The sequence below is a fragment of the Olea europaea genome, chromosome 2 (genome assembly GCF_002742605.1).
Source record: "Olea europaea var. sylvestris chromosome 2, O_europaea_v1, whole genome shotgun sequence".
NCBI lineage: Eukaryota > Viridiplantae > Streptophyta > Magnoliopsida > Lamiales > Oleaceae > Olea > Olea europaea.
In genome coordinates, this window is record NC_036238.1 from 21,341,451 (window position 1) to 21,360,206 (window position 18,756).

At 34.0% G+C, this 18,756-nt stretch overlaps 1 protein-coding gene across 3 annotated transcripts; it reads right to left on the bottom strand.

The window, feature by feature from the left end:
* Window positions 1-2,420: 2,420 nt before the first annotated feature.
* LOC111366316 (protein TIFY 6B-like) lies at window positions 2,421-7,615 on the bottom strand. 3 transcript variants are annotated; one of them, XM_022987058.1, is made up of 8 exons: window positions 7,342-7,615; window positions 6,644-6,664; window positions 5,462-5,661; window positions 4,833-5,083; window positions 4,294-4,384; window positions 3,883-4,204; window positions 3,704-3,764; window positions 2,421-2,759 (listed from the first exon to the last, which is right to left on the bottom strand). In XM_022987058.1, exons 1-8 carry the CDS (start codon window positions 7,391-7,393, stop codon window positions 2,645-2,647), a joined length of 1,113 nt encoding a protein of 370 aa, XP_022842826.1. In that variant the 5' UTR covers window positions 7,394-7,615; the 3' UTR covers window positions 2,421-2,644. The 3 variants fall into 3 exon arrangements, with proteins under 3 accessions (XP_022842826.1, XP_022842834.1, XP_022842842.1); XM_022987066.1 differs by lacking the exon at window positions 6,644-6,664 and having other exon boundaries at window positions 7,342-7,614; XM_022987074.1 differs by lacking the exons at window positions 6,644-6,664; window positions 7,342-7,615 and adding an exon at window positions 5,860-5,925.
* Window positions 7,616-18,756: the final 11,141 nt, after the last annotated feature.

The following is an 18,756-nucleotide window of genomic DNA, read 5'->3' on the forward strand; positions in this document are numbered from 1 at the left end:
CTGTATCGTAAAAATATAATTGCATATAAGAAGGTGTATTATTTTTCGGCATAAGGTCACTTACATAATGATGTACTTATCCTTGAACTCTAAATGTATAAATACCTTTATACGTTTTAAAAAGTTCCTTATCGTACTTCACACCAAATGAAGTGAAAGCAAAATGATTATTATATCCCCTTACAATTTTTTTAAATTTCGTACAATGTAGTTCTTTAGAAGTAAATAAATTATATAATTCAACCGGTGAGTCATATATAAAGAGTTTAACTTTTCCATCAGAACAACAAAAATCCTTACTTTGTCTATAAAATTTGCGTGCATTACAATGTTTACAGTAGTTGAATGTTGGTAATACATATGCAGTAGATGGTATGTTCAATCCTTTGAAAGTTTCTCCTAATTCAAAACTGACAATATTATGCATTTCTTGATCTAAAGTTGAAGCGTAAGGATGTTGATGCATTATAGATTCATCTAAGTTGTGATCGATAAAATCATTCTTTTCAGATAACATCGGATTACTTCTCCTTTTATGATAATCACTACAATTATTTCTAAGTCTTTTTTGTCTCTCTTTCTCTTTTTGAACTCGTTGTTGATGACTGAACGCTCTATGTGACTCATTTTCACTTTCGGACGCAATGTCAAAGTTAACATTAACATGGTCTTTGTCAATAAACATTTCCAAAATATCCATTATAATAGCAAAAGAATTATTGTAGATTTCAACTGCAATGAAAGCAGCATGATGTAAAAAATTGAAGAACATTATGAGCAAACGTATTAAACCATTCACAAACAAAGACTAAATTAATTAGTTACAATAAACTCTTAAAGACATTAAACTGTTCAAATTTTCTAACAATATAATAATCATATAACATCAATTACATAAAAATTTAAATATTAATGATAACCAAGCATATGTGGAAAAGCTTTCAACAATGGAGAAAAATAATTGTAAAAAATAATATTAAAAAAATAAAATATAACTATAAAAATAAGTAGAGTCAATTACAAGAATGAATAAAAAAAATTTCTGTGTCAACATACAAGAACAAAACTATATAATAATCATTCCAATACTTTCGAACAAAATAAATAAATTTATATAATTAAAATTCAAACAATGTATAATGAATTTGATATATAACCCATCAATTTATATCTGTATTATTTATTTTGAGGAAATTGTAATTAATCGTAGATATTTCATAATTTTTCTTCTTCAGCACATGCATATCGACCTCATTAGTATGTGTCAAAATATTGTTAAAGTGACTTTAGAAAATTAGGATAAATTGTTAGTATACTTAATAAACACAATTAAGAAAAAATAACATATTACATGTGTGAAACCCAAACTAATTATAAAGAACTGATTAAGAAGACAAAAAAAATATACACAGAGAAGTATTTGCGCCCAAAGGATACATAACCATGAAGTAAAAAATTATTTAAATGGCATTTAATGAAGAGAGTGTGAAATATATACAACAACTTATAAAGAATCAATTAAAATAATAAATTTTCTAATAAAACTTACCCGAAAATTATCGTCGCAACAACGCCAATGATTCTACAAGAATTGTTAGTTTTTACTGCAGCAACTGCCCAAAAACATAACATCCAAAGACAAGTTACAGCTTGAAGAACTTCTACTATGAAATAAAAAACCCAAAATGGCATAAAGAATCCCTCTTTTTCGCAGAAAAAGAAGAAATAATATATAATATCGTAACATGAAAAAAAAAACAATTACAACTAACTAACCTAAGAAAGCTCGTTACGATACTTCACGTCCCTACTATTTAATTTACTTGCAGATTTCTTGTCCTTCGGGTTGAGAGAGCGAAATAGTGTCTTAACTTTGTTGGAAGAAGATTTATGAGAAAGTAATGATACAGAACAATTTTCACATTTATATTATTTCATTTCTGAAAGGTACGGGATTCAACAAAGTCAAAAGATATTTTTGAAACTAAGTTGCAGTAACTGGCATTAGATGGTTGAATAAAGTCAACAAAGGCAGCAACAATTAATGCAATCAAATTTCATCATTGTCTCCAGGGATACACACACACAAAATTAATGCAATCAAATTTCATCATTTTCTCCAGGGATTTTTTTTGCATGAATAGTGCATAATAGGTTCACCTACAGTACAAAACGAAATTAGTGTGAAACCTCTGTCTCAAGGTGAATAGTGATGCAGCCATCCTCTCTTTTAATGTAAAGGAGGATAAAAAGATAGTTTCTTATTTTCACATAACATAAGAATTATTATCAAAATACTTTGCTTATTTTCAACCTTAAACTTTGATTAAAAAAAACACTTATTTATTATAAATTTACTTGTCTGTATAAGCCACTTGCGACAGCTTCTTCATGTTTGCAACTATTAACTGATATAGAGATAATCGAATCCTTTCTGTTCTATTGGACAATAGATGCAATTCTCTTACTATAGAGGTAATATTTTTATAGTTAAACTACAAATTTTCCTAGTACAATTAAGCCAAAAATGCACTACAATCACAACAAAGAGAGAAATACAAAGTCGAGAAAGAATACATTGTAAAAAATAAAGTAAACAACGTTCAACATTCCAAAACAGCTCTTTAGCTTTGATCTAGCAACATCACTTGATTTCTTGGACATGACAGCTGCGTGAAGAGTTCACTGAGATGTTGGCACTAACGAGAGTGCTAAAATCCTGAGATTGTTTGCTTGGGTATGGCGATGCATCAATGACCCTAAAAAACAACAGTGAAGCAATTCTTAGCTTGAAATAAAAGTTGATATCAAGCATTCAAAAAACTCAGTAACATACATCAGTATTATGCAAATCTATCGGTATCAACAAATTTATAATGATCATAATACTGTCTACCTTATCTATATCTCCCCGAATATGAAAAATTCATCTGTATGTACATGTTTGATATGCAGTACTAGATGGGAGTAAACAGTATAATGACATCTTGAGCAAAATGACCTTTTCTTGTAGGGGTTAGCCTCACAAGCTTCCTTATGCTTTATGGGGATAGAGGACTTCAATTCAGACCCCTACTAGGGGACGAGTTTGGTTGGGAAAAAAAATAATTGGATTCAACTAAAGCTTTTTGGAACGTATCAATAAGTTAAGACCCATGCTACAAGTTGTAAACTCAAACACACAAAAAATCCGTTGGACTAGCGGATTCACACCTCTTACAACCAACACAATCTTCGATTCTTAAGGCATAAGCAATTTGAACAAGATTTTAGTTTCTTCTCTCTACTTTAATATTGCATAGTACTATACTATCCTAACTACCAAGCACATCATAAAGATGACAATAGATAACAGTGTCACATTTTGACAGCCTAGCAACTGCAAAAATATCTCTGTATGGACATTTTCACTGCACGTTTCTCACAGACAGTTCGTACATTCTAAAAGCAAATGAAACCACATTCATTGATAGGAAGAGCAGTTGTGCATTTGTATCTAATGCACACGTGATTAATATGTTTGATAAGTTAAATTGGATAGGACTTGACAGTATTAAAAGAATACTTATACATGAAAAACTCAAACCAACTCAATTCAACCTAGATGCATTTTCATTCATCATTTATAATTGAATGCCAAAAGTTGTACCAAAAACAGAATATAAATTGGAAACCTGCACAATATAAAGCGATAACTAATTACCTTTCTTTGCGCTTCTCCAGAAACCGAGCCAAAGACTTCCTCCGAGCCTGCGGCACAGCACCTGAAAAATTGAGAAACCTTTATTATGCTTACATCAGGAAATTCACATAACGAAAGCTAAAATCTAATCGAGCTCCATCCAAGACATTGAAGAAATTAAAAAAGGAACGAGAATGTACCTGACGAAAGGAAGGTAGCAGGAACAGATCCAATCAAATTGACTACTTTCATGGGCTCCACTTTATTCGGAATTGGACCAACTCCTGGTTTTATGGCCTTCAGATAATTGTTGCTACTAATCCCTCCAGCAGACTGAGAGACGTTAATAGAGCTTACAGACATGGGGCTTGAACAGTGCAATGTTGCGCCATAAGGCTTATTTACACCAAACCCATCAACAATAGGAGATGGGATCCCGGGTGCTTGAATTGAAGCAGCAGGCACTGTTGTTTGAGAAGTCATAGGGGACCCATGTCCGGCCAATAACATAATTGCCTGAGCCTGTAGCCGTGGATGAAAAATATTAAGGAAAACAAAACCAATTAAGTACTAAAACTGCCCTGGAATTTCTGAAGGTTCTTCGAATATACCTTTTCCGGAGGAACATTGTCAAAAACACACACAGAACCAGCATAGAAGATGGTCAACTGAGCAGGAACACCTGAAGTCTTCGAAGCACTCCTACAGAGCACCTCAGTTTGATTAAGCCTTGTAATTATACTTTTGAGTAAGGTTAGATTCCAATTCATACTGAACTCATTAAAATATGTGACCTGTCTGATGCCAATCCTAGGAGAAAATTTTCTACTTCAGAATAATTAATCTTTTATTATTAACGCATCTGAGCCATTTTGGTGTCTGATGCTTGTCACGCCGCAAAGCTCCATCCTAGGCAGAACTTTCTACTTTGTGCTTGTTTGACAAAACTTTGCTAAAAATTTTCAGCCGATCAAACTTCAAATTTAACCACACATTTCATAGGATCCACAATTTTTATTAATTTTTCAACAACAAATTTCATCTAATTTATTATCAAAATATGCTAAAACATTTATCAAAAGCAATGACAAACTACCCCTCACTTCTCTTTGAAAGTTTATGCTTATGCTTATAGTGTCATTTGACATACCTCAAACCAGTGGCATCCATAACAGAGCTACTAGGAGGAACAGCTGGGAGGGGATTTGTTACTGGAACAGCCAGAGGTCGCGAGCTTGCTGAATAACTCAGATACTGTCCAGCTAGCGAAACTGTTTGATTTGTTTGAATGTTAATTGGCGGTACTCTGACATCTTGAAGGCCATGTGCTTCGAAGTTCTGAGCTGGATAGGTTGTCACCTTATAGTGAAGTCCCCCTTGATTTCCAGGAAAAATTGTTTTCTAAATATTAAAAAGGAAAACCCAATAAAAATGTGTAAGATATAAAGAAAGATATTCTATCTAAATCACATCCTTATTGTGAAGGAAAAATAAATTAAGGCCTCGTTCGATAGCCATTTTTTTCAAAATACATTTTTCTCTCTCTTCTTTTCAACCACATATTCTTTATTAAAATAAATCAAAAACTTTTCCTTATTTCTCAACCACACATTTCACATCAATTTACTATTCTAAAATGTATTTTTACATAAAAATGTCTATCAAACACCCCCTAGGATTTTTGTTGGTAAGGTTTTCTTAAACATGGATATAAAGAACTTATACATCAAGTCTTGGAATCAAAAGTTACGAAAGATCCAGAAGGAAATAGTAACTCACCTGCATGACGCCTGAGTATGGTTTCTGATCAGAGTTGAACGCTTCTGTAGAAGTCGTTATGGTAACCAGTCCAGTCGATGCAAGGGAATCAAAACCAGTCTTAGGTTTTTCAACTTGAGCAGCCTGAAAAGATAACAACTGAGGAACAACAGAAACCTTGTTTGAAAATGACCGCTGCATTGCTGAACTTCTCACTGGACCTACAGAATCAAAATAAAACACAAACCTATACCAATTTAGTCAAATGTATCACTGGAATTTCCAGAAATAACTACCATCTAATGAAACAAGAAAAACACTTTCATTTATTGACTATTACATAAATAATTAGCAACTAAGCAGCAATGTGGCAAATTGTAGGTTTTGAAAACTACATAAAAAAGATGACAGTAATTGACCTTCCAAGGTTATTCACATATGAACATTTTCTAAGAGAACAAGCTAAAAAATAACTTGAGTTACTTCTAAGTAAATTTTTTCTTCTTTCAAAATCAAGATTGAATAAGTTGATTTTGGTTACTTACAAATAAGAAATGTTAATTTATTTTGACAATAAGGTAAATGTTACTTTCAAAATAAGTAATTTACGGAAACTTATTTATTATAAGATTAGTAACTCGAGGTACCTGGTGCAGCTGTAAAAGGTGTGAACGTATTGAACAACTTAATTAAAAATTGATTGCTATGCACTCATGTGAATTATAATGAGTGATTATTATACTCATCAAATGCAGAACAAGCAAAGAATATGTAAAATCATCTGGTCAAAACAAATTTAATAATGCCACCATCCCATTTAGAATATAAAAAGCACTTAATTTATCACATAACTTATTCCTCTTTTTGGGTGGTACCATAATAAATTATTATACATGTCGGTGTCATCTTTGAAAGCACAACTCCCTTTAATTTAAAATATTAATTTAACAAATTAAATAGTGTAAAAGATGAGGAGATGCATGATGGCAATGCACACTTTAAATAACACAAGAAAGATGAAAATGAATATAAAATTCTGAAGGACTATGAAAAATATTGAAAAATTTCCCACTGCAACGCATAAAAAAATATTTTTAGTATCCATTTGAACCGTGAAAAATACACCTCATGTATCAATCCACTCAACGAATAAACAATTACTGTAAAGTTAAGTGTAAGAAAAAAAAAATTAATACACTGTACCTCTTGTTACTCGACAGCTAACTGCAAATAAAATTAAAATAAATAGCGAAATTACAAACTTGACATCTCAATGTATATAAACAATTTTGAGTAGGGTTCTTTAAGATTCCAAGAAATAAAATGAAAGTAATCTAGAAATCACATGATTTGTTTTTGTTCTTTGTGTTAAAGACGAGCTTTCAGACTAGACTGCAGCTACTCAATTATTAAAAATTTTGATTAAAAAAAAAAGGACTCATTCATCAAGACTTCTTTTGCTTCTTGTAGAAAGAAAAATATACATGAAGCTACCTTAGTACAGCTTTCTCGGAAAGTTCTAAATTATCTAAACCAGAACACAAAGTTTAATTATGCTCAGATGTCCAGCCACCATCTAATAGCAAGATGATTAATATGAAATTTAAGCTTCGAAAATTTACGAAAATCTATATTGGGTTGTTTATTTTGTTAAAGCTACTTCATTTTTGTAAACCTATCAAGTTTTTTCCATTTCAAGATTATTTATCTAAAAATAAATGACAACCAGGCACAAAATACGTAACTAAAACTACTGCTTTTAGAAATTTGACACTTCAATTTCTCCCTTATATGGATATTATTCTCAGAACAAATCATTATATTTCTAGATATGATAAATTTTAAAAAAAAAAAGAAAAAGAAGAAGAAGAAGAAGAATTTTGAAGTAGCTGAATCCACACCTTCATCAGGAGTCTCCTGTTTTACAGACAATCCCATGAAATCTCTCTCCATTTTCAACTCAATTCTTCAGCTCAGAATGAATTCGGGAAAATTCCCTTTAACCAGACGGAAAGTAAGGAAAAAAGATATCCGTTCTAGAGTTCGAATGGATAAAAAAAATTAATAGCTGCTTGGAGGGTTTGGCTATCCGTAGAGTGAGTATGGAGATTTGAAGAGAGAGAGAGGTAACAGAAAGGTTGTATGTATATGTAAGTATGATGGAGAGTTTGTGATACGACGACACGCTCTAAAGATTCATACATTCTCGTGGCCAAAATCCTTCACCGGCTACAACAGGTCATCGATTCTGTTTAACTGAAATATTTAAAGGGCAGATTTCTTTAGTCTTTTGATTTTGTTTTTTCCTAAATATTTTTAATTAAATTATTTTTCAATAAATAATTTTACACATGAATTATTTATTTATTTATATATATTATTTTAAAAAAATCGCTTCCCATAAAAATCAAATGCTCAATAATTATTACACGCGAGGTCTTCAATCTTTGCATGATGTACGATTCAGACATCTAACTTATGTCCGTTAATATTAAAATCTTTATATTTTTAGTGCTTGTTTGGGAGAACCAAGAAGATGATTTCATAAAAGGGAGTGGTGGATCCTCTTAAATAAGTGATATAAAAAGTGATAGTAATTTTATGTCCGACGTAATGTATGATTAAAATTAATTGTTGACTTTGACATTAACTTTTAAACAACTTTTTTAACTTCCACGTACAAGTACTTGATCTTATTATGTTTTAGACCATAGATCGATCATTGTCACTATGATCTCCAAATCTTCAAATTGTCATTTTAAAATAGAACCAAGAAGATGATTTCATAAAAGGGAGTGGTGGATCCTCTAAAATAAGTGATAAAAAAAAAGTGATAGCAATTTTATGTCCGACGTAATGTATGATTAAAATTAATTGTTGACTTTGACATTAACTTTTAAGCAACTTTTTAAACTTCCACGTACAAGTACTTGATCTTATTATGTTTTAGACCATAGATCGATCATTGTCAATATGATCTCCAAATCTTCAAATTGTCATTTTAAAATAGAGGATGAAAGATGTGGGAGTGGAATGGAAGACTATTGACTAATGGTTGCTATAAGATGTACAATGTTACTAAAAATTGATAAATAAAAAAATTTGTAGGTCCCATGAAATTTATGGGGAAAAGAGGGTAAAATTTATAAATTTAATAAAATATATGATTAAAGATAAATTGAATATATTTGATCATTTTTTCAAAAACAAAAGCATTACCAAACGAACATTACGTTTTTTCTTTTCATATATTATCTATGGTTTGGGGGGGGGGGGGGGGTGGAGGATTTTACTAATCAAATTTGAGTTCCTAATGGAAACGTGTTACTTGCTCGTCCGGTGATATGTGGTTATCTACCACGTGCTCCAAGACGTTTCGGAATCTGTAGATTTATTCTGACACGTAGCAAAACACGTTGGAAAGCTCTAATTTTCCGGTACAAGTTTTCAAACAAATATTTGGTCATCTCAAATATTAATTTTATCAATTAAGCTGTGGCTACAGAAATATTTTACGGAAAAGTCCACAGGAATTCAAAAAATCTCACGTGGCAACCATTTTATTCAAAAAAAAAAAAAAATTAATATAGTCACGTGGGCACTGTAAAAAACTAGGAAGAAAACTTATTTCCCTCCCAAAATAAAAAACCAGTTGCCCTAATCCCCATCGAAATCGAGCGCAACCGTTCGCCAATACTCAGCTCGATTTACTGTAAGTACGACGGCACCATCTCCGGCTAAGAAGCCACCGTACAAGAGGTTGTTTGGAGCGATACGCATTTCGATTTTCCCAGTGGTTTGAAGAAATGTACTCTTCTTGGCTATGGAGATGAAGATTTTACCTTAACTGTAACTCTCTGCTCGTCATCCGCTTGCAACACTCTGCTGTTCATTTCAAGTCGGGATCGGGTAAAATCTCAGACGATGTTCTGCTAATTTTTAGAACCTCAAAATATAGAACAAACACACATTTTTTAAGTACCGTGCCTGAAAAGTATGCAAAATCTTGGAAGTAAAAGTTATACTGTAAATTGAATTCAAAAGATAATCTAACAAGAGAACCTAGTTTATAATGTGAATTGACAGTAAATCATATGAAATGTAACTAGTTTATAATGTGAATTGTCAGTAAATCTTATGAAGTCTAATATGTTTTCTTTCATTTTCCTATGAATAGCATTCAAAAGTCACAAACCATAGGTAAATTAGCAAATCAGAACACTAAATTTTGCTAAATCAATACAAAATCCTAAAACATGATTGTGGAAAAGGGGGGGAAATAAATTGAGCTCTGCATGTGCATATGTGTGGACATTGCATTTTTATTTATATTTCATTCTCTACAGCAACGTGATTGTGTGGTATCATTACGTAGAGGTTCAGTTAATAATTTGAGCTAAAAATGCAAGTTACTTAACAAAGCAGAAATGTTGTTATACCAATTTATTTGTGGTAGCCATATTAAACGAAAATGTTGTCAGTGGATGATACCTTACTTCTCATTCATGCAAACAAAACTTCATCCTAAATATGTTATAATTTCTGTGGCAGGAAAAGAAATTATGGAAGATGAGAATGCTGATGTCTTGCTACAATGTGATAACGAGAATGCTGTGGAGAATCTGAATATGTTGGACAACGAAAATGTGGGAGGAGATGTGGAGTCAGTGCCTAAGGTGGGTATGACATTTAGTGATGAGAAGGAAATGTTTGACTTCTACAAAAGCTATACTTACGACGTAGGGTTTCCGGTGCGAAAAAGGAATTCAAAAAAGGGGAAGATGGAGTTATGAGATACGTTACGTTCACATGTAGCCGTAAAGGTCGACGAACTTATGCTACAGGCAATTCCTTGAAACCACTACCAACAAGTCAAACTGATTGTAAAGTAAGAATATTTGCATTTTTAGATAGTCTGGGAATATGGAGGATTAACAAAGTGTATCTTGAGCACAATCACAAAACAAGTCCGTCCAAGTCTAGATTGTACCAATGCAACCGAAAATTGAGTGCGAGTGTGAAACGAAAGCTCGAAGTGAATGATATGACAGGAATTCCGTTACATAAGAGTTATAACTCAGTAGTTGTTGAAGCTGGTGGATATGAAAATACGATTTTCGTGGAAAAAGATTGTCAGAGCTACATTGAACAGGTGAGACGTTTACGCCTTGGGGAAGGAGATGCGATCGCAATACAAGCGTACTTTTCAAATATGCAAGCACGATGCTCTGGTTTTTTCTTTAGTATGGACTTGGACGATGAAGGTAGACTCAAGAATGTTTTTTGGGCAGACAACAGATGTAGGCAATCTTACAAGGAGTTCGGTGATGTTGTCACCTTTGACACTACCTATCTCACTAATAAGTATGACATGCCTTTCGCCCCTTTTGTCGGCTTGAATCACCATGGACAATCCACATTGCTCGGCCGTGGATTATTATCGAATGAGGACACAGGGACATTCATGTGGTTGTTCAGAACATGGCTTGAGTATATGCACGATCAAGCTCCTATTGGAATCATTACTGATCAAGATCGGGCGATGCAAATGCCATTGAGATTGTTTTTTCGAACACGAGGCATAGGTGGTGCTTATGGTTGTGATTTCAAGGGACCATGTTCAGAAGAACTCGATATTTTCTACTATACATGGACTGGTATACGACTCCGAGGATGTGCAACAATTTGAAGAAGGTTGGAGATCGATGCTCGATACGTATGAGTTGTATGACAGTGATTGGCTATCAGGGTTATACGAGAATAGAGCTCATTGGGTGCCTTGTTTTTTGAAAACCATGTTTTGGGCAGGCATGTCAACGACACAGAAACGAAAGCTCGAAGTGAATGATATGGCAGGAATTCCGTTACATAAGAGTGATAACTCAGTAGTTGTTGAAGCTGGTGGAAATGAAAATATGATTTTCGTGGAAAAAGATTGTCAGAGCTACATTGAACAGGTGAGACGTTTACGCCTTGGGGAAGGAGATGCGATCGCAATACAAGCGTACTTTTCAAATATGCAAGCACGATGCTCTGGTTTTTTCTTTAGTATGGACTTGGACGATGAAGGTAGACTCAAGAATGTTTTTTGGGCAGACAACAGATGTAGGCAATCTTACAAGGAGTTCGGTGATGTTGTCACCTTTGACACTACCTATCTCACTAATAAGTATGACATGCCTTTCGCCCCTTTTGTCGGCTTGAATCACCATGGACAATCCACATTGCTCGGCCGTGGATTATTATCGAATGAGGACACAGGGACATTCATGTGGTTGTTCAGAACATGGCTTGAGTATATGCACGATCAAGCTCCTATTGGAATCATTACTGATCAAGATCGGGCGATGCAAATGCCATTGAGATTGTTTTTTCGAACACGAGGCATAGGTGGTGCTTATGGTTGTGATTTCAAGGGACCATGTTCAGAAGAACTCGATATTTTCTACTATACATGGACTGGTATACGACTCCGAGGATGTGCAACAATTTGAAGAAGGTTGGAGATCGATGCTCGATACGTATGAGTTGTATGACAGTGATTGGCTATCAGGGTTATACGAGAATAGAGCTCATTGGGTGCCTTGTTTTTTGAAAACCATGTTTTGGGCAGGCATGTCAACGACACAGCGTAGCGAGAGTATGAATGCATTCTTCGATGGGTATGTGCATTCAAAAACCTCATTGAAACAGTTTGTCGAGCAATATGAAAAAGCACTTAAAAATAAGGTCGAAAAGGAGTTCCAGGCAGATTTCAAGTCGTACTCTCAAATGGTTCTGTGTGCGACAACGTTCGTAGTGGAGAAGCAATTTCAAGCAGTTTATACCATTTCAAAGTTTAAAGAAGTTCAGGAAGAGTTCACTGGGAAGGTGTACTGCGACGTCGTCTCGAAAAATGCGAATGAATATTACTGGTCGACCTACGTGGTCTGTGAGGAGATCGTTGTTCACGAGCAGCCGAAGAAAAAATCATTTTGGGTATCATTTCGGAGGGATACATGTGAATTGATTTGTAGTTGCCTCTTATTTGAATTTCGGGGTATTATTTGTAGGCATGCGATAGAAGTGTTAATGCGTAAAGACGTGATGTCAATGCTTGAACTGTATATATTAAGAAGGTGGAGAAGAGACGTTAGTAGAGCACACTCCAAAATCGCAGTAAATTATGATGGATTGGTCGGTACTCCTGGACAGTTGAGGTATGACGAAATGTGCCATGCTTTTTCAGAAGTGGCGGACCTCGCAGCAGATGACGAAGGATGGACACGTAGTATAATGGAGTGGATAAAATCGCAAGTAAAAGATTTACGAATGACAAAGTCAAGTGTTGGAAGCGTTGTCCACTCACAGCATAACAGTAGCAGTGGACACATATTAGATCCACTATCGTCGAAGAGAAAGGGCGCACCAAAGAAACTTCTGCGTAAATTCCCATTGGAGTCCACGTCAAAGAAAGTGAAGGTATGTTTTACTATTACAACATCCATTCTTTCACTATTTGTAACGAATAATTATTTCAAATGTCGAACATGCAGGCTACTACACCATCAAACAAAGGGAAGAGGCCTAGAGCTAGGCACAGTACTGTGGAAGTTAGCTCAGTCGATGTCCAAGCATCTCAAGTACCACATTGTTCTATGCCGACACCATTACAATATTTCGTCCAGCCGTCACCAAAAAATGTTGTAGTCGATGCCGAAGGTTTATGTTTAGTATTTATGTATGTATTTTGTTGTTTATGCGTGCCGTCATTTTCCCCTTGTGTCATAATTTTTTTCTTACTTCGTAGGTCTTGTTATGCCATACTTCTGTCAACAGTTACCCTCTCAAGCTGGACGCACTTCTGATTCTCATACGAAAGGTACGTGTGCAAATATTTTTCTTTCATTATGCTTTTTAGAGGCACTTAGCTCTTATGACATGACAACTTCAGATTCTCACTTAGGAAGACCATTTTTTTGAGGTTTTGATTACTTTATTTTGCAGGCAGTTGGTAAGTTATGAAGAAGTCAAGGTGCCTGTTGAAAGAAAATAAAGGTGAAGGTGCCAAAATGGGGTTTTGATTACTTCCTGTTGCTTCAGACGATTTAATTATTCTTGAATTTATATTGGTAAGTGTTATTACTTCCTGGTAGTCTTGTAGTTATTCTTGATTACTTCCTGGTAAGTGTTAATCTCGTAGTCTGCCTATGTTGGTTGGTTTTTAAGTGTTAATCTCGTAGTCTGCCATTTTAGGCATGGATGACCTATCTTTCTTGGACATACGTTTGCCATATGAATTGGGGTTCTTCAAAGAAGCTGTGGTGTTCGATGCTGGGAACAATAAAATGACAGGTCCAGTACCTTTCTCCTTGGGCTGCCTTGAGAAGCTGGAGGTGCTTAATTTTGCTGGTAATCTGTCATATGGGACAGTACCAGAGGTTCTATGCTTAGTAGGAACTTTGAGAAATTTCTTTTTCTTGTATTTCTTGTATGCAGAGTATGACAGAAAGTAGTGGTGGATTTTTTATGTTTCGGACAGAAAGTAGTGGTGGATTTTTTGTGTTTCTAGTGTGTTGTATAGTCCCACCAGTTGAGGTGGCCGAATTCTCATCATGTCAATGTAGTTTGAAATATTCTTGGTATTCTGCTCAAGAGAATGACAAGTTTGGTTCATAAAATACTTAATTTGGCTTCGGTATTTGACACTTCGTTTGTGTTAGTTGTTTTCTCACTAGGGAGTTATGTGAATGTTAATTTAGATGATAACTTTATGTCAACTTAGAGAGTTTTTGTCCCACCTAAACCCAAAATCGATAGTACAGTTTCGCAAGTAAGGAACTATGACAAAGAGGAAGACGAGGGTGAGACTGCAAAAACTGAGAACATAATTGCGTAGATCAAAGAAGACAAAATCCATGAAGAAGAACCCGTTCCTCAATACAAAATTACTGAGGTGTATGTTGTTGGTTTGAAGACTGAGACAGGTAAAACGAACTTATGAGGTTCCAGTAATCGACAAAAGTCTGGTTCTCGCTAGTTGCTTGCAAATGGAATGGGAAAGAAGAAGCATTCACTGATCAAGTCGAAGGTGATCGCCAACTCCTCTGCACCAGCTTCTTCACAAGCAACAACTACAGTGCGGCCTGGTGATACCTTATGGAGTATCTCTTCTCGAGTTCATGGAACTGGGGCTAAATGGAAGGAACTTGCCGCTTTAAATCCTCATATTCGGAATCCAAATGTTGTTTTCCCAAATGAAAAAATCAGATTGTGCTAGGACTGAAGCCATGTTTTCTCTCAAGTATGTGACATTGTGTTATGATCCCATTTGTCATTTAGGGGAGGCAAACCCCGAGTTTATCTTCGTAAAAATTGGTGTTTTAAATATTGAGAGGATTGCTCTAGAGATCGCTCGAGGTCAACTAGTGAATCTTGTTTCGACACAAGACTTGATTAATATTGAAGCGTATGTGCAGTAGCAGAGAGGATAAATACACTGATTGCCGTTTTTTTTGTAGATTCACATGTTTTGTGAGCATTGTTAATTTGTTATCTTGGTTCATATTGATTTTTCCAAAAATTTTGGTGGTTTTGTATGCGTTTCTTTGTCCCCTCTTGATGGAAACTTTTAGCAAAACTTTATATATCCACGATATTCATAATATACATAGTTCCAAATATCTGTCAAATATGAAAAGTTTAACAGCCTGAACATTAATTAATAACAATGTTTGGAAATTTTCTAAAATCAATCAATCCAAGTAAGGCTTAATTGTGGTGATCATACTAAACGAAATTCAATCCATGTACACCAACTATGGTCCTAACTCATCCATTTTTGTCTTACAAACCACATTTAACTGCATATTAGACATGCATAAAACTAAGAGATCACCCCTTCAAACCGAGCTCTTTCCTTCCCCGTGACATTTCTCGATTCCTTTTCCCTTGCTAAAAGTCATGTGCAACGAAATGTCGACGCCATGTTTCTCGCTAATTCTAGCTAGCCCATCAAATAATCTTGGAAGCTCTTCATCATCCTTGTCGGGCGCCTCATTGACCTTATCGTTAATAGAACTCGACTCCGCTCCTGAAGCTTCATCTTTCACCCAATCGAAGTACCCACAGTCGTTGCTACAAGTAAAGAACAGTCGGCCTTTGTTCCCGGTATCCTGTTCCACCTCAAAACATTTTCAATATCCATGGTCACAACTAGGGCACCGACGTCTCAATTGGCATTGTTTGAAGTAGTGCGCTTTACTTCTGCAACTATGACAAACCCCAAAATTCCTTCCTCTCATTATAGTCGATTACTGCAATTCTGCAAATGAAATAAAAAAGATAGAAAACCTCATTATAGTTACATGATTGATTATAAATAAGTAAGATTGAATATAGGATAAACAAAAACTCATGGGTTCTTTTACTGTTAAACTATATCAACACAACTACAGAACCCAGAAAAAGCATGTGCAGGATTGGGAGAGCAAAGGATGGCCGGGATTATATTTTTACTGCAACTCTTCCGATGGGGATTGGGGAGTTCTAGGGAAGGGGTAGTGTCATCTTCAAATGTCCAGTTTATTGGAAATGTGTTACGAATTTGTTATTACATTTTCAAAATCACAAATTCAAACATATTAAGCTTTGATATGTAAAACTCCTGACCAATCTACATAGTTTTTCTTTATGCTCAAGCATGATATCTATTCTTCGATCCACNGTCATTTGACAAAAGAGTTACTATATTAGATTTGACAGAAAATTTTGTTTAGCTTATCTTATGGGGATGTATGTGTTGAAATACTAAGGATATTTTCGGTAATGATTATGAGAATTAATTTTTTGATCGTTAGAGAGAAAAATGAATTTCGCTTGTGAGTGAGTAAGTAAAAATAATGATTGAAATAGTGAAATAACAGTCAAAAAATTAATTATTTTTTTATGAAAATTGTTAAAACGGAGGCTAAGCAATGTGAATTTGCTAGGAGTTTCTACGAATAAAACTTTGTAAGTGACAACAACTTTTATTAATCAGTATTATTCATTAATTTATCGTGATTCCTCCTCTGTGAGAGACAACATGTGGGATTATGAATATGTTTATTCGTACTTAAACTCCTGTTTGAGCCTCATTTATTAAATTATTTTTTATAAATTTATTTTTAGTTACGTATTCTTTCATCAAATTATTATACGCTTAAATCTAAAAATTTTCATACATTTTAATAACACATTCTTTAAAAAAAAAATCACTTTTAAAAAATACATTTTCCCCAAAAAATTCAAGTAATTTTTATTTGTAAAAAAATAACTTTAAAATGCAATAGTAAAAATGTAAGCCCTTGTTTAATCCCTATTATTTCCGAAATACATTTTTCTCTCTTTTTTTCAACTATATATTTTTCAACAAAGTAATTTTTTATTTTATTTTTTAATCACATATTTTTCATCAATATACTATTTTCAAAATGCATACTTAATTTTAAAAAATGGGGAACAATCGCTAAATTTTATTTGAGAAGCTATCATAAATGAATTTACATCCAAAAATCTAGCATAAAAATGCAAAACTGGGGGAACAATGCCAATGATGATAAATGGTCTGTTTGATATGATTTTTGCATTTATTTTTATTTTAATTTCTGCTTTTTGAGAGAGTGTTTTTTTTTTTTTTTTTAAAGTGCTTTTACAAAAAGTTGTATTGAACCAACTTTTTCTAAAACTTCTTTTAATTAGAAAAAACACTTTCTTAAAATTAGCCAAACATGTTCAAAAATGACTTCGTGTTGTAATTGAGGTATTTGGTTCCTCGAATACTAATAATTTGAAAGGTCTAGAGGTTTCTACGAAATATCTAATTATTATTTCTTATTTCTATCTATCTTTTTTCAAGTTTTTGTTACGAAGAATTACTTTCATAACAGATACGAGCTGAGTCACATAGAAAGACATGCCAGAAACAATCTGTGCAACCCTCTGGACTAGATTGAAAGGGTTGTTCGAAGGGGAGGCGAACCTCTGGCTTGCTCTTGGGTGGAGGGCTAGCTCGAGGTTCTAGCTTAAGTTCCCTTCAAGGTCTTAAGACAGATAGGGATAGAGAATCAACTTGAATGGATCTTATGAAAAAATTCTACTAATCTGATATGGATTTAAAAATAATGGGCTTGTCGAGGTTTACCACCTCCCTCTGTCCCGTGAACAAATTAACCTTTATTTAAAACAAAATTCAACTAGATCTATGCCCTTGTCTGACAATCATTATTTCAAAAAATTTTAATTATCATATTCATTTTCAACCACATATTTATTTATAGTAAAATATTTTGCATATTAACCAAAATTTCTTTCCCTACTTATTAACGAGATATTCTCAAAAAAAAAAAATCATAATTTAAAACTTCATTATTTTTAAAATAATGATCATCGAACATGTGCCAAATAAACCCTTATTACAAACAAAATTCAAGCACGTAGACACACTCGTGCTCATGCGCAACAGAGGGTGTATTGCTGTAACAAAATCGAAACATTAGGGCCCGTTTGTTTTTCATTTTTTGGCCAAAAAATGAAAAATATAATCATTATCCATCATATCAAGTCACCATATTTAACTTCTTCTCTTTTGTGTGGATTTTATAACGATTATACTTTTCATTTTCATTCTTATAAGAATGGAAATCAAAGGGGTGCTAGAAAGCAAAATATTTCGGGGGTCGTGAATTTCCCACTTAATTCTTGACCAGACAAGTAATTGTATTAGTAATATTTTACCCGCGCGTCACTTAAGCATGAGAAGATGAGTGGTGCAAGTGTTAGTGGGTTGAAAAAACAAATGGTCCGGCTTCCTGCTGGTTCCGGTCAAGCCCAGCCGTGGCCCACGTTTATTCAACTATTAAAGTCGTTCATCTGACGTCGTGTCACACGCTAGCTCGCCTTTTACGCCATAACGTGCCCCTCATCTGACAATTTTTAAATTATATATAATATTCGTGGGTCCTTATCATTTCTTTAATATCTTATTTGGAAAGCTTTATCAAAATATAGCCTTTAAAATTTATTTGTTTATTGCCTTCTATCTTCATTTCTACTCCACACGTGTCTAAAATTCTCCAAATCGCTGATGGGATTTAATATAAATAAATTTTGAATTATGTTGTTTGTACATTTTCCTTGTACACATACGTTGAATGCGTGGACCCCCGTGTTGAGAATCTACTTATATATGCACAGCAAAAAATTAAAATTATTTCGATTTCTATCGAGGATCCCTTTGTGTTTAGATAGAAATCGTGATAAAGATTGTAATTTTGAAGAATTCTACAACCTTTTGC